Source organism: Colias eurytheme, chromosome 5, assembly GCF_061535395.1.
Source record: "Colias eurytheme isolate Ceu_HAF_F1 chromosome 5, ilColEury1 Martin Lab GWU primary, whole genome shotgun sequence".
Taxonomy (NCBI): Eukaryota; Metazoa; Arthropoda; class Insecta; order Lepidoptera; family Pieridae; genus Colias; species Colias eurytheme.
The window spans coordinates 6,508,113-6,530,118 of record NC_142984.1 but is presented as its reverse complement, the minus strand read 5'-3'; the positions used below and the strand labels follow the sequence as shown (position 1 = coordinate 6,530,118).

General features: G+C 30.9%; 2 protein-coding genes across 3 annotated transcripts; one reads left to right on the top strand and one right to left on the bottom strand.

Moving 5' to 3' along the window:
- The first annotated feature begins 14,189 nt into the window (after nt 1-14,189).
- LOC149908503 (uncharacterized) lies at nt 14,190-18,158 on the top strand. 2 transcript variants are annotated; one of them, XM_090101990.1, is made up of 4 exons: nt 14,190-14,565; nt 14,663-14,808; nt 14,963-15,539; nt 17,544-18,158. In XM_090101990.1, the coding sequence occupies exons 1-4, from the start codon at nt 14,361-14,363 to the stop codon at nt 17,846-17,848; spliced, it is 1,233 nt and encodes a 410-aa protein (XP_089958116.1). In that variant the 5' UTR covers nt 14,190-14,360; the 3' UTR covers nt 17,849-18,158. The 2 variants fall into 2 exon arrangements, with proteins under 2 accessions (XP_089958116.1, XP_089958115.1); XM_090101989.1 differs by lacking the exon at nt 17,544-18,158 and adding an exon at nt 16,180-17,387.
- Nucleotides 18,159-18,338: 180 nt separating this feature from the next.
- LOC149908502 (putative ATP-dependent RNA helicase pitchoune) lies at nt 18,339-21,670 on the bottom strand. The gene is made up of 9 exons (XM_090101988.1): nt 21,331-21,670; nt 21,100-21,252; nt 20,837-20,998; nt 20,388-20,529; nt 20,136-20,298; nt 19,506-19,658; nt 19,122-19,289; nt 18,805-18,979; nt 18,339-18,536 (listed from the first exon to the last, which is right to left on the bottom strand). The coding sequence occupies exons 1-9, from the start codon at nt 21,566-21,568 to the stop codon at nt 18,445-18,447; spliced, it is 1,446 nt and encodes a 481-aa protein (XP_089958114.1). The 5' UTR covers nt 21,569-21,670; the 3' UTR covers nt 18,339-18,444.
- Nucleotides 21,671-22,006: the final 336 nt, after the last annotated feature.

Sequence of the window (22,006 nt, the reverse complement as noted above, 5' to 3'; positions counted from 1 at the left end):
GTCTAAATTAAATATTTTAATATAAATCTCAGAAAATAAAGGATAAAGTTGTAATAGTTTTATACCGAAGTTTCGTACAACAAAAGCTTGCCAGTGTTATTATACAAATTTCAAGAATAAAAACTTCACTTTGTTTTGTCTCAATCCGTTAAGTAAGCGCCGCGATGTTGATGCTTATTTTTTCTCTTTTTGTCTAGTTCTTCTGAGCTTGATCCATGAAAATGCCAATTCCATTTTTATCTCATTCGCAACATTTTAATAATTCGATTACGATTAATTCGATTACGAATAAAAAGTAAACAAATAAGCGCATTGTGCCAAGCAGTGTCATACCCTACATCTGACCCTAGGGGACTTTTTGGTCCAGGTCTCGTTATACACATTGGACGAAAAAAATATAATTTTATGTTTTATGGTATGTACGTAGTACTTACTGCACGTTTCTTTTTTTTTTCGAAATGTAACGCATCACACATTTTCAGTTCCTTTGTCACTAGAAGTATATTTGTTAATATACGTAGAAAAATAAATAAGGCATTAATTCAATCTTTTATGAGCCGCAATATAGAAGTGGGGTACATTTAAAATATGTTAGAAATAGGAGGAAAAAACATCCCTTTTCATTTTATCTAATCTTTATATTTAATTTATTCGTATAAATCATGAGGATACCTTTTTACATAAAATAAATCAGTCTAGTGGACGTAACATTAAATAGTTAATTGCCCTGAACCGTTCCCAAAGGAACTCTGTATTAAAACTAACTTTTTACATTTTACACTTTATCCTATGATTATGAATTATTTTGTTGCCATCAGATTAATACGATGTGCCTCTAACGTATGAAATATGATAATTGTTTAAATCGTACACAAATTAAAAGCATCAAGCATCTAAAACAATAAACAGACAAGTAGCGTTAAGATAATAGCTACATTAAAAGGTTAAATCTTAGAAGTTTGACACAATCCTATAACATTGAATAAATATTATCTCTCCGATATTTAATTATAAGTTCGCTTAATTACTTACAGTTTGAAAGAGGTTCTACACATTAATTATCCCTGGCCGCCGTCTTAAAACTGACACGAGCTTAACAAATATCGGAAGCGTCCCAACAAGCCTTCAGTGAGGCTGCTTAGTCACCGCCACGGAACAAAAGATAACTTTCGATGAGCACGGGAACAATTAGCCCGCGTTATCGTGTTACCACGTAAAAATACCATTGCTGTCATTTTTATAGAAAGACTTTCCTTGGTATAACATTTTATTAATTTAGGTACCTCACCATCAGAAGTAAAGTAAAAAAAGGACAACATTAGGCTTATTAATTAGTTAAAATTACGTCATTATTGTGTATTATAAAGCTCTAATTTAGTAATTAGGTTTGTTGTAGTTATACCCTATCTTCGAATTGACTTATCAACTATGTCACTACGATAATTTTTATATAGCAACTCACGCGTACATCTTTGGAAGCTCTCGATGAAAGTTGCTCGTCTTGAAAGTTAACCCGCGGATCAAAGTTTACTCGTGGGACACGAAACTTGACTCGAATGATAAGATTAAAATATTACATCGGCTACAGAAACTACTGCAGATATCCTACTGACATAGTTACAGACACTTTGTATTAAAGTTATATTACGATAGTGGAGTCGAACGAGACGCTGTGTAAATAATAATAATTCTTGCTATTCCTATTGTATCGCACAATACTCAGCTTTGAAACGCTAACTTTTATAACACTGTATAACAGTTGTTATAGTGGTCTTTTACTTGATATTTAACAAGATAAAAATAGGTCTTTACAAGTGTGTAGAGATAAACTACGATAACATGGCGCGCCCCTCCAAATTACTGTTTCAATGTGTGTAGTGAAATACAAATATTTTAATTAAATTAAATTATTAATTTTTATTATCATATCATATTATTATATTATTTATTATGAATTTCACAAATACTTTCAAACGTTTTGAATTTTGGAGGGGCGCGCCATGTTATCGTAGTTTATCTCTAACACTAGGAGTAGGAATGTAGAGTATTAACATAATATGAATGTAAGTTATAAGGTATATTAAGAAGAGCTGGAACGTCAACACATTTACACATTGCACATGTTAGGCCGGGAGATACTGACACAAAATTTCGGGTCATTTGTAACAGGATGGCGGTCTAGAGGGGTCTTAGTACGCAATGACAAAAAGAAAAATGATGGTCAGAACGCTGGTACCGGCGGACTAGTCGCGTGGGCGTTAGTCACACTCGTCGGATAAATAGCGAAAGTCCAACGATTTGTAACACAAAAATTTTAGAATTTACCGATAGCCCTTAAAAAAGATGTAGGCGGTAGTGTCATGCCATACAGTTACGATGTGACTTACAGTCCGCCATACCGACATGAATGCGTTGATTTAAAAAAAACAATTCAACCATTTGTACCGGGCTCACTTTTGCACAGGTAACCATCGTCGTGCAGCCATTTACTAAAATCGCCATGACATACTTTTCGGACGATTCCAAATGGTCGCCATACCGCGGAAAATCTGCAAATTTTTGAATTTTTTTTTTCTCGCCAAACGATTTGTACCACCCTACATTTTTTTTTCAACAACTCCTGAATGATTATAAATAGAAGTGTAATAATGCCATACCTGTGGGAGGTGGCGAATGTGTATAAGATTTTTTTCTTATTGTAAGATTTTATTCGTAGTTTGAACGATTTGTAGCAGTATGGCACTAATTTTTCCCTCTATTAAAAGTATGGCAAATATAATAATGGTCACGTTGCATCATATACTTTCCAAAAATGCCGTACTGGTACAAATCGCCAATTCTTTTCATTTTTTTTTACGTCTTGGCTTAAGTCTTACAATCATCCGCCCCATGTTTGCAATCTGCGATTTTTTTTCTAGGTAGAATTGTATACAAACAAACAGAATATAATGATCCCATACTGTAATAAATTATTTTACGTATTGTACAGTCGTATTTTTGAAACGTGACGAATAAATTAATTTTCAAGTATGGCAGCACTTTTTCCCCCTACTAGAAGTATGGCAAATATTATAATGGTCACATTTTATCAAATACTCTCCAAAAATCCAAATGCAATACTGGTACAAATTGTTTGGCGAAAAAAATTTTTTTTTTGCAGATTTTCGGCGGTATGGTGGCCATTTGGAATCGTCCGAAAAGTATGGCATGGCGATGTTCGTAAATGTCTGCACGATGATGATTACCTGTGCAAAAGTTAGCCTGGTACAAATGTTTGAATTGTTTTTTTTTTATCAACGCATCGCGTCGGTATGGGGGGCTGTAAGTTACACCGGAAAAGTATGGCATGACACTACCGCCTACATCTTTTTTATGGGCTATCGGTGAATTCTAAAATTTTTGTGTTACAAATCGTTTGACTTTCGCTATTTATCCGACGAGTTCGACTAACGCCCACGCGACTAGTCCGCCGGTACCAGCGTTCTGAGTTCTGACCATCATTTTTCTTTTAGTCATTGCGTAATAAGACCTCTGTAGAACCGCCATTCTGTTACAAATGACCCGAAATTTTGTGTCAGTATCTCCCGGCCTATGTATGTGTCATATTTTGCAATTGTTTATAAATACAGGGTGATGTAATTGGTGTAGTACGAATATCTAAAAATCTATGAAGAATTTTGTGATACAGTAAATGGAAGAATTATAGACTATTTTACAGTATTTAATAAAATCATTTAATTTTTTGTTCATTTTCATTAGAAATGTCAATTTTTCTCACCAAGGTGGAAATTTGGATGATAAGGATGTTGTTAGAAAAATATAAATTTTGACTAAAATCGGCATTTTTTTTTCAAAAATCAAATTACTAATTAATAATTTGAGTTATCACATTATTTAAAAAAATAAGCCAAACTATACACAATTTTTACCTACTTGATGCAATCCTCAAAGATCATGGACATAGTGTATTGCGCCTTCCACCATACCATCCAGAACTCAACCCAATAGAGTTACTATGGGGCATAATTAAAGGGAAAGTAGCATCACAAAATGTGAACTTTAACTTGAAAACTGTGGGAGAATTATTTAGAAAGGACGCAAATGCTATTAGTCTGGATATGTTTAGTGACGTTTGGAGAAAGACGCGAGAACATGAGGAAAAATATATTCAATTAGAACCAAAAGTAGATAATTACACTGACTCATTTATAATAACATTAAGAGATTCCGACAACGAAACATCGAGTTCTTCGAGCGATGAAAGTTACAGTGAAGTAGAAGATTACGATTATGATTAAATAGATTCTTCTTCTTCTCTATAGATACTGCTTTCTGAATTGGTGGTAAATGTTAAAACTGTTAAACTGTTATGACGATTCAAAAGTGCTTCGTCTAATTGTATAAATGTTTGAGTTTGAGTTTAAAACCAATAGTGTGAAAATTATACAATAAACATGTAACACATATTTGTTAGCGCGTATTGGTAGGTATTACGTACTTACTACAAATATAATATTTCTTAGATATCTTTACTCGACCAAAGTCAGGAATTTGATAATTGAATGATTATTAATACTTTTATCCAATTGATTATTATTAGAATAAATAATTAACTTCATCAATTGATTTACTTTTAAATTATAGTTTTACAGGTAAATTATGAGAGCTTTCATAAGTAATTATATTTGCATATATATATATATATATCTACAACGCACCCATTTTACAATTCAAGTCTAAAATGAAACTAGAGTCGCATTTATTTTTGAACATACTGTAAGTGAAATTGCATAAGTGTGAGTACTGTGAACATGCCAGCTTTCCCTAATTGACCGATATATATATGTACAAATCATTATTTCCTGATGATATTATATTTGAACATGCATTGTAGCAATTAATTTAGTTAATTACTTTCAGCTGCTTCTTGTCGCACACTAACGGAATTGTTAAAAGTCTCTTTAATTGTCAAAATTTTAGTAGATATAATTTATTTTAATAACATAAAAAATTAAAAGCCTCACAATCACCCGTCACACGCATTGAAATTACAATGTAGAATTTTATACACATGGAAATAATTATAATCTAAATAAGTGAATTCAATTAATTCATTAAATCTTATACCGTTTTATTGCAAGCAGTCTGTCTAAATTACATAGCTAAGCATATTAGAGAGGCATAATAAAACTAATTTGGCCGAGGACTGAGGATAAGAGTGCCTGGTATAGAAGGTAGCTGAGCGGTGACGGCCTCAGGCGTCATCTAATGAGCTTCCGCGTCTCACAATGTACCGAGATGATATTCCTCGGTACCCGACGACTATTATTATATTCCAAGCGAATCGCCCCGGGCGCGCTTGCAAGCCTTTTCAAAACTATGTTTCGCTATATTCGTGGGTAAGAGTTAACCACTAATTCTAAACAAGCCCTCTTAAATCATTCGGGATAAAGAGCCAAATAAACTCTCACGATGTGTTACTCACATAATGGCTTTATTTAGTGCTTCGTTAGTGTACGTATATAATACCTAGCTGTTTAAAGTTAATTTAAACTGGACTAGGAGATTAAAACGAAAGTTTAAAACTTTATTATCTGCTGAGGAAGTTATTCATTTGTTTTCAAATACTAATTAAATATTCAGATGTGATTTATTTAAAACAAATACTTGAATTTTACATTTAGATATATTTTTATTTTTTTCAAATTTTCAATACCAAACAATTAGTTATTTTAATTGTGTTTAAAAATATTGCGAATGCAAAAATATTACTATATTGCTATAGGAACGAATAGTAAATAACAAATAGTAGCAATAGCAAACTAAATCATATATCTGCATCTCCATACACTGAGTGAATACCGTTGCCTCGCCCAAATCCGGCCTAATCTCGGCTTACGAGAGATCACAGGAATCGCTACCTCTACCGTGATAACGCTTTTCAGTTAATACACAAATAAAGTAGCATTTCTACTATTGTGATATAAAGGCGTATGGTTTTTTTTTAAAAGCTAAGTAACGAGATACTTTGGTAAAACTTAAATATTATGTGCTATTCTGTATGTCTTTAATTTTCTGTTAGTAATTTGTAATTTGGGTCCCTATTAAATTATATTATTTTATCTGATACACATACACAATATGAAAAATGCTTTATAATATTAGAAGAGCACATAAGGCTCATCCCGGTTCCCTTCAGTTTTGCGATTTATTGACAAAAATATTCATGCAATAAACACCCTAAGAAAGAAAATTGGCAATTTAAAATGTGAATGTAAAAAGTAATTGTGTTGGAGTATTGGAAATCCAGGATTCGACAACGCTCTACATTTTCCATCTTGCAAGTTGATGGAGAAATAAGCTCTTGAAAGACAAACAACTTCACAGTATTCTTGGAAATATATTTTAAGCTATATAATATTTACTTTAAATTAGCATTTGCTGAGTAGTTAATAAATTATTTGTATAAATTGCATTTCATCATGAAGCTCCAGCAAAAACTTGATAGCAAACGCGTAACTTCAAACTTGAAAGGGTTATTCATTTCTAGCGAGCAATATATTTTCTTACTAGGTTTCCGCCCGCGGCTACGCCCGCGCAGTCAAAGAAAAACCTGCATAGTTCCCGTTCCCGTGCGATTTCCGGGATTGCGTCATTTTCCCGGGATAAAAAGTAGCTTATGTCCTTTCTCGGGTATCAAAATATCTCCATACCAAATTTCATGAAAATTGGTTCAGTAGTTTAGGCGTGATTGAGTAACAGATAGACGGACAGAGTTACTTTCGCATTTATAATATTAGTATGGATTATTCGAATAGATGTAATTATAAATATAAATAAAAAAAAATATGGTTACGTAGATACTCAAAAAGCATTTACAAAACTAAATACGTGTGTCATAAAATATCAGTGTAATCTTAAAATTGAAAAGCAAATCGGATAGCAGAATCCAGATTTTCATTTAGTTTACTTCTTTGACTTTTCATTTTTGCTTAAATCAATTATTCAATTCATGGATTCCATTGGCACTCTATAAAATTCCGTACGAAGTCAATAAGACTATCGAAAACAAAAAGTTTCCAAACTTTAAGTCAACTAAACTCAACTTCTTGTTGAATAAAAAGGAACAAGGAAAACATTTTCAGTTACGTTATAATGGGAGTTTAAAATCTCCTTTATATCTGAAAAGTTTAACCGTGCACACTATTATTATGTATCCTTTAAGATTATTCAGGATTCCAAATACATTTGAGTAGCCTATATTTCCATAACTTCCCTTCAAATATCAGAACCATATACATCAAACGTTTCGGATTCTCGGGGTAAAGCCGTATATTCAAAGCCGTTCTATTTCGTAATCAGTCCGAGCTAAGTATGTCTCAAACCTGGAAACGGTTGATTGTATTGTTGAATCTGGCTGAGAATCACCGGCAGCTTTCACACTGAGTCTAAGCGCGACCATTTCATGAACTAATCCTCTCCCAGAGAGGCATTAGCGAACCCGAGCCAATGCATTGTCATGCTCTTATTCTAACGCTTTTAGACTTCACTTTACACTTAAAGAGATACTTACCCAACATTTCTAAAAATAACGCTTAAACGGCATTCTTTTAATGGGATTTAGATGAATTTTGTTAAATTATCGCGGCAACATTTCATTGTTAAATTTAAAGTAAATAATGAATATAATATTTAATTAATATTTATACATACTAATCATAATATTATCTCTATCTCTAATATTGAGCATTCTATAATAGTATAATAGTAAATTATTTCTTCGTATTTCAATAAAAATTAAAATTAAAAATTTTAACAACTTCACAGCTTGTCTTATCTATCATCTTTTTACAAATCCTATGATTAATTATTTAGGTTCAAATTCTAAATTACAGTAACAAATTCAAAACTTAATTTGTCCGTTAAATACAGAACACTATTTGATGAGGATAATATTATCCTGCATAAAGACTGGCAAAAACGGTGCATTTTAACTAAGATTTCAGAATGGCAAGTGACGTTAAATAGACTGGCTGCAGGGAATAATCCTCGGTATGGGAGAGAGTGAAGGGGTATTATCTTACTAGCTTCAACCCGACGTAAGCACCTGCAGAGTGTTCCTGTCTCACACTATTGAATGTACTTTTTACGCCAAGACACTAAGCTTAGATATCAACATTCTACAAGTGCTGTACGAGACGAGTGGACAGCAAAATACTGAGTACAAAAATGATTCTTGTTTATCCTAGTCTGCTGCATTATTTGTAGTTTAGAAATATATTTTATTTAAAAATTAGGTAGTGAAAAATTGTACTGTTTTTTTTGTACAGTCCTTTGTTGTCTAATTTAAAACGCTGTACAACATTAATTTATTTATTTTAAGTATATTCAACATTTTGTGAGTAACAAAAAAGATGTATTTGAAATGACCTCTTTATTAGTAAAAATACACAATATGCGATATCCAATCATTTACTTTCTGTTATCAAAAAACTCATCTGCCACTAATTTTAACACGGTCGTAAGAGACGCCATGGACAGAGACCGGTGGAGGCAAATCATCCGCTCCAGATGCAACCCTGATGCTGACCAGTGACCACGATCCTCAGACATGAGGGACCGACAAGAGAGAGATCAAAAAGGAAAAGTCAGATTTTATTACCAAACAAATCTTCACACTAAATGTTACTCGTAAATATATTTCATGCTCAACTTTTAATCTATCGTGGAAAGGAAAATGTATATCTGTTGGAAATAGTAATTAAAAGGAACATAAATTAAGATATATTCAACCGGACGTATTCATTATGAGTGCTTATATTTTGGTTCAATCCCTTAAAAGCTTGCCATTGTCTCGTGTAGATTGATAGCCACTGCCTGTAACAAGCCCGTATTGAAAATATGTTCCTGTTTAATATTAAGAATGGACAGACTTTTGTGATTAAAACAAAACGTACGTGCTTTATAGTGCCGTGAGAATGACTGCAATGACTGCCATGGATGTTTTCCAAAACAGCACTCTAATCTAGACTTTTTACCTGTATTGGAAAACATACATAGAAATAACACTTAGCTCGCACACCAAATATATTAAAGTATGAATAATATAAATACTAAAAATAGATACGTATAGAAACAATTTCTGAAAAATATATATTTTCAAGCATATAATCATTTATATTTTAATCTATAAGTATCGTAGAATATTGCGGGTAAAATTGTCAACATAAATTATTTCCTTAGCAAAATATTAGAGGGCGATGAACATTTATTTTTCAATTTGTTTTTTTCCTCTATTATTGAAAGTGATTAAGCTTTATAGCCCAGAGATTTATGCTCGTGCCCTTTAATTGGAACCCATTCAAAGCAGATATTGGTATCAATGGAGTAGGTCATTTCAATTTTAGTGAAATATTGAGAAATACGGGTTTAATTTACATTTTCTTGAATTGGAGAATTCGTTCTGACATTGCCAGAGTTTATGTGCCCCAATAGTAAATTCGACTAACTTTATTCATTAAAAGAACTTTATTAAACCATTATTTTCCAAATCTAATAATCAAAAACAAGAAGTCATCTCATGGAAATGCATATGACGGGTAAAAGCAAGTCTGCTTAAATGGCGTCTATGAAAGGCTTATGTTAGTAGTCTGAAGACGTGGTATTGAGTTCACAATGGGGCCAATCACGGTGCCAACTTCCAACACCCCTAGAGGCACGTCCTTGTACTTCCGAGTTGAAACGTAGTTGGTTTGTTCCAAAGGTTGTTACAAACTATGATTTAAGAAACGGGTTGAATAGTTCAATTGTTATCATTTATTTGTCATTCCATTTTTTTATGAAAAATTATTTTTAGACAAAAACCCGCGCTCAGCTCACATTCCATGACACAAATTGAAATTAAATTAATTGATTGAATGTCACTTTTATCGATGTAGATAATATTATAGTCAAATTAAAGTGCTTTATATGGGTCAGTTTCAATTGTAGTTTTTACAGGGAAAACAAAAAATATGTAGAAATCCTTGGCAAGAAAGACACCGAGATAAACTAGCTTAATGTAGTGTAATAGACTGACGTCTAGCGCGCTTTACATGCATTTTCAACAATCTTTACCTTGTTTACACAAGCATGGGTACAGAAATACGTTTACAATATTTATGTAGGTATTCTGAAGCTGTGAATTTATGAAGAAAGATGCTTTCCGTCTTTCCGTTAGAATATAAATCTTACCTTAACTTAATTTACAAATCATTAACACTTCTTAATAAACTAATATATACTTAACTGTAATCCCTACTTTAATGAAAGCGTGTTAATATCAGACGTAGAATGTTATCGATAACCCCATACCATTCCCATATGAATTTCTTTATGATTACATAATAAATTTTTAGAAATCACAACTAATTCATTAATCAAAATTACTTTTTATTCGTTTCAAATTGCTAGCCAACACATAGTTGACCGTAACATATATAAAATATATGCACATGCAACATATATATATATATAATATAAGTATATAATATATGTATAATATATGTTTTACATATATGTATAACATATTCGGTAGATATAGGTAGACGTGATACTCCGTATCGAATCGCAATTTACATCACGTTATTTGCAAGGTAAGAACTTGGTACTTCGTACATGCTCGTAGTCAAAGTATCTGCTAAATCTCCAAGATAGAGCAAGCACAAAGTTAGTGTATAGCACTCTATTCCAATGTTCCCCTGTAAATAGGTCGGCTACAAGTTCCAATTTAACTTAATATTGACATAAAATACGTTATAATAGGACTATACGTTTTAACACTGATGTGATGTGAATATTTAGAACATTTTCTAGATAAACTAGATCTTACAAGATTTATTTGCAACACCATTTATAGCGGCAAGGTACACTATTTTTTTTAGAAAGGAAAAATCGTAATGGCAGAGTCTTAGCTTCGTAAAAATTATAAATGCGGAGTACAGTACGTTTAAACTTTAAACATTAAACAACTTCTAATGTTTTAAAAATTGTCCACCGCATTATATTATTATTACGTAATAGTATTTTAAATAGATCTCTGGTTGATATAGTAAGTTCACATCATACCTAAATAGTTTTTACCTACTCATAATATATTAATCTGAGTAAAACCAACATAACACAACCAAAATAATTTTACCCAACATTACGCCCTAATTCACAATCACATCGATTTCGGTTTGACATCGATTATATCGAGTAGATACACATGTCCAAAACTAAACCGATATCGATAGCCAAATAAACTAGCAAACCACATCGATTACCTGTCAACGACAGCCCCTGAATGACCGTAGCATCATATCCGTTGGGACCGGCCAATACCAGCTTTAATACATAATATTATTTGCGAATTGCGATAGACATTGATAATAAGATTACAGTTTTGAGAAAATATTCCTTTTATAAAATCATAAATATATCTTTAAGGCAAACAACAAAGGCTTGAATATACAACAAGAGACAAGATATTCAAAAAAGAGCTTTAAGAATTTATTACAATTCTAATATATATTTCTCATACCGCCTAGGAGTAAATAATATTTGGCTTGAAAATATTTTTTTCAGGCGGGTTTTAAACTTTCATTCAGCTAGTTTCTCTTTTATTTATCGACATGGCCTGTACATTGATTGATGCGATAAATGTTGTATGACAATAGATAATAGTAAAAAATAGTATCAGGAAAATTCTCAACACTTGTAAATGAATGCGCGTTGTAAACATACTATGTAATCTACATAAATTAATAATCATGTTCGGTAATTTACAATAATTATATCTAGTAATTTTTTTTCTAACATATTTTTATTCGCTTTACATATTTCATCTACCAGTCATGTACAAGTATAAGTAGAAGTAGCTATAACTACCTACTTACTGTAATAATTCTGAATTCTGGTCATTTTCCATATTTTATCTTTTCGTTTCAGATTATAATCAAACTATCTTTTGAGTGTAGTATCCATTTACACTCACATACATAATATTATAATGTGATAATATTACAGCACGAAAAATATTATGTATTTTCAAAGCTGTTATGAAAGTCCAATTCTTTTTTCCGACTTGATGATTAAAGTTCTACGCTTTTTATTAAGAAGGCTATTCACTGCATTCTTTTCGTTCTGAGGGGTGAAAGGGACGCCTTATCGCAATAACTCGTGACACCAGAAAATTAAAAGTGCCCCGTCATGGTTCGGCTATCTTAGGAAACAGGGTGACTGCGCTCTTATAAAGCTTAATTAATTGGCGTTTCGGCACAGATGGACATCTTTTAAAGTAACTATCTATAGGGAGGTTTAATTATTTAAACTGCGTTTATCACTTGCGTTGACTTCTAAATTGTATCATTTGATAAAGACTGGATGGTGGGTTAGTATGAAGATTTTTTTTAAGAATTATAATAACAATTTTTACATGGTAAACATAAAAACAGATTTGTATGTCTATAACCTACTTAAATTATTATGTATTTTTAAATTTTTATTTGTTTGTTTGTTATGATTTAAGTAAAAACCAGCTCTCTCGTTTTTTTATTTTTTATTTGCTGTGAAAAACTTGATCTTTAGCGGTGCCTATGCCCTATAGCTGTGTGCCTATAGTCTATACGATATAACATAATTATATTTGGTTTAAGTATTTCTCACATCAGATAACACTTTATTTACCTATTTCTCCTCCCGAGGGTTAGCGGTGAAACTGGAATAAGCGGATAGGAGGTATCATGTCAATTAAAAATTGGATGATTTCATTTTTTCTTAAACGAAATGCTAATATAAGTACATATAATGATATTTTACGGAAAAATAAATAAATATTATACACAAATCGATCTAGTCCCACAGCTACAGTAAGCTCAATTAAGGCTTGTGTTGTGGGTACTAGGCGACGATAAATATACCTAATATTTAATAAATACATACCTATATAGATAATAACACCCAGGTCCCAGACCCAAGAACAAATAATTGAGTTCATCACACAAATATTTGCCCGTCGGCTCAGTAGGAGTTACTTTACCACTGCGCCAACCGCGTCGTCAACAAAAAAAAAACAATAAGCTTGATTTTGGTCAATGTAAAAAATAAGAATATATATTTTAACAGCATGCAATACAAGTAGGTAAGTACCTTATAATATATTTATTAACAAGCGGTTCACCCACAGCAATAAGAGTAGGACGTTTTATATACCTGTTATGTGGTTTTACATGAAAAAGTAAGAAACATACATCCATACTAACAAGCTATCGATTATAATAATATTATTTAGCTTTATTATTTAGCTTAATTGTGCCACGTGGCACGTTTCTGTAGCATGTGTTGGTTTGGTACAGCTGTATAAGCTACATTACTGCCAATTAAAAATAAATAAGTATGTATATTTAAAAAACATATACCTAATTAAAATCTGTTCCGTTGTTTCCCTTGCAAAAGGAACAAACATGAAAAATCCATAGTAATATTAGAAATGCGAAAGTAACTCTGTCTGTCTGTCTGTTACTACGCCTTCTTATCACGCCTTAACTACTGAACCAATTTGCATGAAATTTGGTATAGAGATATTTTGATACCCGAGAAAGGACATAGGATAGGTTTTATCCCGGAAATCCTACGGGAACGGGATTTTCTTTGAAAAAGCTAGTGTACTATATTTCTAATATGTATGTACATACATCTTTTGACACTTTTGCTATTCTGACAATATTGTGGTTTGCTTTATAACAATACTAGCGGTCCGCCCCGGCTTCGCCCGTGGTACCTACATGTTTAAACTATCCTATCTCTCAAATTGGATCGAACTGCACATGGTGTGTGAATTTTATTATAATCGGTTAAGTGGTTTAGGAGTCCATTGAGGACAAACATTGTGGATACTGCATACTGCTGTGGCATAGAGGTACTGTTTCAAAACCTACACATTCAAGTTAGAGTAATAGAACCACAAATAGAACAATACTAAAGTAACTACATAATAAATTTAGGTATAGTTAATTTCACAGGTTAATTTTGTATTATTTGTATTTATACAAATAATAATAATATGAACTATTTTTATTACAAATGGTAACATTATGGGACGCGCTTTTGATTTTGACTTTTGCGATCTGTCACAGATTACGTCAAATTAATTAATACCTACAATAATTTTGTGAGTTCTAAAAGTTTGTAAAACCAATACGTTTTTATTTATTTACAAGGACAACGGTGCAGTAGAATATAATAAAAGTTATACCTATGGAAATCTGAAAAAATACTCTAAATAATAATAAATCATAACATGTAATACTTCATACTAAAGTGTTCATTAGTAAACAGAAATGGACCAACAATTTTCATTGTCTTGGAACAATTTTCACGGGAATCTTAGCAAAGGATTCGCGGGCTTATTAGGCAATGGTGAATTTGTCGATGTAACGATTGCTGTAGAAGGCCACTTGCTCCAAGCACACAAAGTTATACTTTCAATATGTTCGCCGTACTTCAAGAAAATGTTCCAATTGAATCCCTGTCAGCATCCTATTGGTAATTATTTTATAACCTTTCTCCTTAAACCAAAAATTAATAATAATAAACGTTTGTTGGTAATTTTAAACTAATTATTTTGTTTTTTTTTTTACAGTTGTACTCAGAGATGTTTCTCACAAAGCTATGAGGGATTTGTTACAATTTATGTATCACGGCGAAGTTAGTGTTAAAAGAGAAGATCTCACTAGTTTTATAGGTACAGCTGAAGTATTGCAAATAAAGGGATTAACAAATAAAGAGGTGAGTTTTCATCAACAATTTTTAAATTTAATATCATTTATTGTGTTGTAATTAATGGTTTTAATTAATAGTATGTTAACCATGACCATATTAATAATATTAAAACATTTAGATATAATATGATCTTGTTCAACTATTTAGTAACTTATTTCAGACTGAAGAAGAATGTTGTGAGACTGAAAAGGAACCTCAACAAAACTTAGAAACTCATAACGATAATCCTAACACTGAATCCTGTGCCTCCGATACATATGATACCTCACCAAATGAAACTCAAGAAACAAACGACATTGATATATTGAAACACAGGCAATTCATTGAAAAACTTCAACAGATCAGCACACTCAAAAGGAAATCAGAAGAATTTCTTAAAAAAAACTTTTATACAGATGTACTCAACGCAGAAAAGAGGCAAAAGTTCAATGAAAAATTTAACTACAGTAAACAATCTAACCATTCTGTACATAGTGCGTATGAGAATTTGAAGAAAATATATGACGAAAATCCTGTAGATATAACAACATCTTTGAATCCAATTCAGAGTCCCAGTAAAAATAACAATGAAAATAATATGAGTCAAATAGGGCCAGACACTCCGATTGAACTTAAAACTGAATGTGATGATAGTGATATTATTGTAACAGACCCGGCCGTGTGCACAACCCATGATACACAATCAGAAGGAAAGAAAAGCTTGATGATGCCGCTTGATCTGCAAACAACACAAGATAGTGAGTTTTACCTATTATGTTATTGTTTAGAATGTTTTTTAACACTAATTTATGCTATTTTTCATTGCAAGTGCACTCAATTCAGTCTATAATTGATATATTGGGGTGGGGGTTTTTTTGCTTGTTTGTAATATCATTTTATTTTCTCTATAGAATATCTGTTAAATCAGAATCATGAGAAAATTCAATAAGTTGAACCTTAATTAGTTAGTTACTATAGAATTGAACAAATTGTTGAGATTTTTTTATTTTATAAATTTTTCAATATTACACTGATTCTGATTAAACCCTTGCTTACTTATACTAAAGTCTAAAACCTGTATTATAATGAAATCAAATGCATAAATTTTATTATTGATTTAGTGTAGAATTACTTCTGTGCATTCTGATTTCATAAAACTGTGTTTTATATACTTATTTTTTCTTATTATTTTCATTTTGTTTGCTTCTATTGCTTCTGTATCTAGCAGTTTAGATTGTGTTGAAAATGCAATCATTAATTAGTTTTCATCAATCATATTTTGCATACTTTTCTTTTACAAACCTTTCATTCATTGAAAACACGATGGCATTTTCAACATCATCATATAACTGTTCTGCTGTTAATAAATGTAATTGAAAATGGCCATCGTGATTTCAGATTGTACCGGGTTGAGTACTCTTTTTTTGGATCTGAAAAATTTAGTGAACGGAAAGATATCAAATAAAGCAATAAGGCCTAGTAATGAAGAATATACGAGACCCGCTTTAGACCATCGCCTCGTCACCATACCACAGAAAGAGGATGGGAAAAAGAAGTATCCGCAGAGATCGTGTCGGCTTTGCTGGCGAATAGGGAAACGACGCGATACTAGATTTATGTGTAGTGCTTGTGAATTACCATTTTGCAAATCGCCATGCTTTGAAGTTCATTTTAATGACGTGTTTAAAGTGTCGCACCTCCAAGGAGATTACTACGCTAATTAGTTCTAAGCCTACTTTTTTTCCTCTCAAGAGGAAATTTATATTATAGAGATGCAAAAATAAGTGATATGATAAAATACACAAAAGAATCAAAGATTCAATAAATTTGGGACCAAATTATGCCACAAATAAAAATATATATTTTTAAAATAATAATTTTCAAATAACAGTACAATTGTGCAAAGCTCCAAAAAGTTGCAGGGATTAAAAAATAATATTTTAAAATATGTTTTATAAATATTATTCTGTAAAGAAGTACATATGTATAATGCTCATTGTATTTTTAAGACTTAATGAGAGTTGCTTTAGCATGATTGTACTGAATTTCAAAAAATAAAAGATAATATACCATTATACACATAGTAATATACCTATTTTATATATTTTATAAATTATAATGCATATAATGTACCATTACAATTTCTTCATATAAGCTGTGATATAAACTCGGCTTTTGCGTGCCAATATCTATTTTTAGAATGCAGTATTATGCATACCTTTTTTGGTGCCATTATTCTTCTGCCATATTTTCAAGACTTTTTTTGCTCATGTTCTAGTCTTATTTTTGTATAATATCTGTGAGTAAATGTAATTTTTACTTTGGAACTTTTTCTCTTTGTGGAAGTATTCTTATCTAATCTTAAGTGTGTTTTGTAACCCAGTGTTTTTGTATTATTGATCTCCAAATTTAAACTTTCTTCATAATATGTGACTTTTCTTAGTAATACGAAGAAATAAAAACTAAATTTTTACATTCCATTATGAATGTGGATTATTATATACTTAAAATCCAATTTTTATAATTATGAGTACTTTTGAAGTGATTAAAAATTTTGTATTGTGTGATTATTATCTAAGGTTTATACAAATGCGTTTTATATCCATATTTAAATTTAATAAATAAAATTATATAAAAAAATATTATCTTCATTTTATTTCACCACATCTATATAATCATAATCTTTATATATCAAAATAAACCTAAAAACTTATAGTTTACTATTTATTTAATATGAACGGTGTTTTGTATGTTTTTTGCAGGTGCATTATCCCTTGTTATTAATGGATCATCTGACAGCCAGCTTCCAGTGAGATATAAGTATATATACAGCCGAAAAGGACACAAGCAATTAGTCCATATGAATTTTGTTTATACAAAACACTCGACGACTCATGGTAAAACTTCGTGGAGATGTGTACAATATTTTTCACTCAATAGATGCCCTGCTACTGTCGAAACTATAGACGCAATGATATATGCTGTCAATCATCAACATAACCATGAAGACTGTTATGAAAAACTTGTGAGAAATAATATCTATGAAATGGATAATTCCTCTAAATAACTAAAATTCAAGAACTTGATAATTATCATGAAAAGTTAACTGCCTTACCTATATTGTTAAATAAAAATGGTTTAGTTTAAAAAACATCATATTGTGATCCTGCATGTCTTTTGTAATAACAATTCAAAACAAATTTGCACCAAAGGGCTATAGATTGATCTGATATCTTGACTATTTTATGAGTGTACAGTGCTTACGTAAATATAAAAGTGTAAAGTTCCTACTTTATATAAGAAACTGTAAATACATGTATTAATATTAGGATAACTATGTTAATAAGCAAAATGTAAATAAAAGTATTGTACTCATTATTATAGTTTCTGGAAATATTTTGAAGTATTTGATACTTATATTGGATTTTTTATGACCCTTCTATGACTTAAACTCGATATATATTCATGAGTGCATACATTCTGCAAAAAAATATTATTATTATCTAGTCACAAAATCTCTGTATATTTTTATTCATATATTATTTTATTGTACTTACGATTATGAGGGTGTGTACTGTGTATGTAATGATACAACTGGATTATAACCAAAAAATGTTTTATTTACATCCATTTACAAAAATATATACATAATATTATTTCTAACTATGCCTTGGAGATTTTATCTGGCATTGGTTTAGAAGTCAACATTGCTGCCTTCCTTTTTCTGGGCCTGTGCTTTTTACTGAAGCCAACCCCTAAAACAATAAAAAACCATTTTACCTATTACATATTAAAAATACACACTTAAGTATAAGCTAAATAATTTGGTATAGTGGTTAGCATCCTGGATTTGAATTTTGATGAATGATTACTTACAAAAAAGGCTCAAATTATCAGGTTATAACAGGCTGATTTCCTATCCTCATTAATTTATAAGGTACACAACACTATATCATATACCTTGTTTTTTTTTTTACTATAAAATTGGTATCAATTATATTTAAAGTAATGTATTACTCTTACTTATATCAACATCAGGTTTTCCTTTTAGGCCAAAAGATTTAGCAACAATATCCATGTCCATGTTGAGCAAATTAAATACATGTTTCAATTTTTTCACTTCAAATGCTCTTATGTAACCCTCAAATGCTTCAACTGCCATTTTATGAAACTCTGGATCTACCATTGCAGCATCTAACTAAAAAAAAAATTTTTTTATTCACATTATAACACATGATATTTACTAGTTATTTGACATTGATAAACGTGGCTGCAAATATTAACTATAACACATCATGATAACTGATAATTATTTAACATTGATAAATATAAAATCTTACTTTTGGCTGTAAATTATTATATTTATCCCATGTCTCATACTTGTCTAAGAAAATTTTTGCTTCATTTAAATAATTAACAAACTCCTTTTCCTCTGGTCTCAACAATAGTACAGCACAGCCTTCCGCCCCTAGACCTCTTGCTGTTCTTCCTACTCTATGAATATATTCCTGTAAAAATGTATGTTCATTGTTCAAGTTTTTAAAATTTTCAAATTTGGTGATAGGTGATCAAATTATAAGTATTTTTTTTAATTTAATATACCAATTATTAAGCATAGAGCATGTGGTCATCAACAAAAAATAAATAATTGAGGGTAGTTAGTTGTAACCACATAATATGTTTTAGTTTCTTCTTAAAATTATAATGGATAATTTAAAACTTACATTTGTGTCAGAAGGTGGATCAAACTGCACTATCCAATCAACAGCTGGAATATCCAATCCCCTTGCAGCTAAATCAGTACAGAACAGTGCCATTTTATCTGCATTATAAAAGCTTGTCATTACATTTGTTCTATCTGCCTGGTTCAACTTGCCCTATAATGATTATGATCTGTGAATTAGTTACATTTTTAAATATAAACATTAAATAAATATATCAGATCATTGTTTAGTGATTTGCAATTTATAAATTATTTTATCTAAATATGAAATAACTAGCGGTCCGCCCCGGCTTCGCCCGTGGTACATATTTCGCAATAAAAGGTAGCCTATGTTCTTTTTCAGGGTCTAAAGATTGTCTGTGCCAAATTTCATCAAAATCGGTTAAGAGGTTAAGGCGTGAAAACAATACATACATAATTACAAACTTTTCCTCTTTATAATATTAGTATAGAATAGAAATAATAACATGGGAAACTTAACATAACTTAACATGGGAAAGGTAACCAAACAAGGTCTTAATTAAATAAACATTTCTATTTTTACCATACCCAATTCACTAGTAAAATTTTGTGTATGATGTAGTTTATTAATATTTAAATACATACTTAAACTAAATATAATTAAGCTTACATGAATGCAAAGCACTGGCATATTGCAATATTTCGATAGAAACTCATGATGAAATATAACTGATTTACAGCTTGAAAAAAATACCATCACTTTTTGATTTTGAGTTTTTTTCAGCAGTTTATGTAGCCAAAATAGTCTGTATTCTGTTTCACATATAACATATCTGTAACCAAAAAATAAATTATAGATAGAATACTATTATAAGTCACAAAAAAACAAGTATGCAAAATTATAAAAAAATATATAAAATACCCTTGTTTAAGTCCCTCTACAGTTGCCCTGTCATTATCTTCATTAGTATTTATTGTGTGAAAATCATCTTTCATTGCTGATTTTATTAAAGCCTCTGTTGTTTCAGAATGTGTAGCACTAAATAACATTGTCTGTCTGTTCTCTGAAAATTTTCAAAGTTCATTCATTTATTGAAGTATAATGACATCAATTGGTTCACAAGCTGTTGAGATAATTGGTATACTATATATTTAATGTTAAAAACCATTCTCTTCAGGCTGATAAGGTATCTGGGCTAGCCACAGAAAATTATCATGTTATTAATTGATGAAGTTTACATGAAAAATTACACATTTTGACTCCTATAGAATGTGTACATAATTATAGAAACACATACAAAAAGTTTTTACATATACAAAAAGTTAATGCATATATTTCACAAACATATAGATTACTATACTAAAACTTACTTGGAAGTCGATTGATTATTTGCTTCAAATCTTCCTCAAAACCATACTGAAATATTTTATCAGCTTCATCCAATACAAGACAACATACATGTTTATAATTAAACTCCTTGGTCCTCATGTGGTCAAAAAGTCTTCCTGGTGTTGCAACTACTACATGAACATCTGTTTAAAAATAATTAATGTCTTAGATATTATAATATCTGTAAATCGTGTTTTACAAAAATAACTCCTAAATTTGGTCACAAATATTTAAAAGTGTCTACCTTGCGCTAATAAATTGCTCTGTCCTTTTCTACTCTCCCCTCCAATAACCAATGCAGAAGTCATTCCATCATGGAATGAAATTAAGTCTTGAAGTACTGTGTTGGTTTGTATTGCTAATTCTCTCGTAGGTGATACAATAATGCAACGGGTAGCTGAAAATAAGAAATTTTTTAAACTACCGAAAATATAATTAAGGGTTTATAATGTATATGATCCTGGTAAATTCTGACCTGTTGTTTCTTCATCCATTAATTTTTTGACCAATTCTACAACAGGTATTAAAAACGATAGAGTTTTCCCTGAACCTGTTTTTGCTGTAGCCACAATATCATACCCATCTAGGGCTTTGGGCAAAACTTCAGATTGTATATCAGTCATGTATTTAAAACCCATGCTTTTGATCGCTTTCAATGTTGATTTTGATACACGTAATTCTCTAAATTTTGGATTTTTATTTTCTGAACTCATTCTTAAAGCTAAATAAATTTGCTAATAATATAATTTTCAATTCAATAAAATGTTAAAATACAAAATCGGAAAATTTGTTTATCACATAAATTTCACGTTCACTTCAAGTTCAACAATGAACAAGTTACAAGCGTGATATTGACATTTGACAGTAGATAACAGTGACAGTTGCTTTTGTTCTTTTTTTTTTCTTTCTTTATGGCAAGGAGGCTATTTGGTTTTTTAAGCTTCGTACAAACGTGGCTCAAACTGAAGCTAATCCCGTGGGATCATTAACGTAAAGTCGGATTAACAATAAAATACGAAACAAAGAAGTTAGTGAAAACGTACCATATACTGGTTTGCGTACTTTTGTGTGGCTTATGGACGTCGTTTTAAATATTTGCGGCGAGTTATATAACTCGGGTATTTTGAAAGTACAATATAGATTTATTTTTT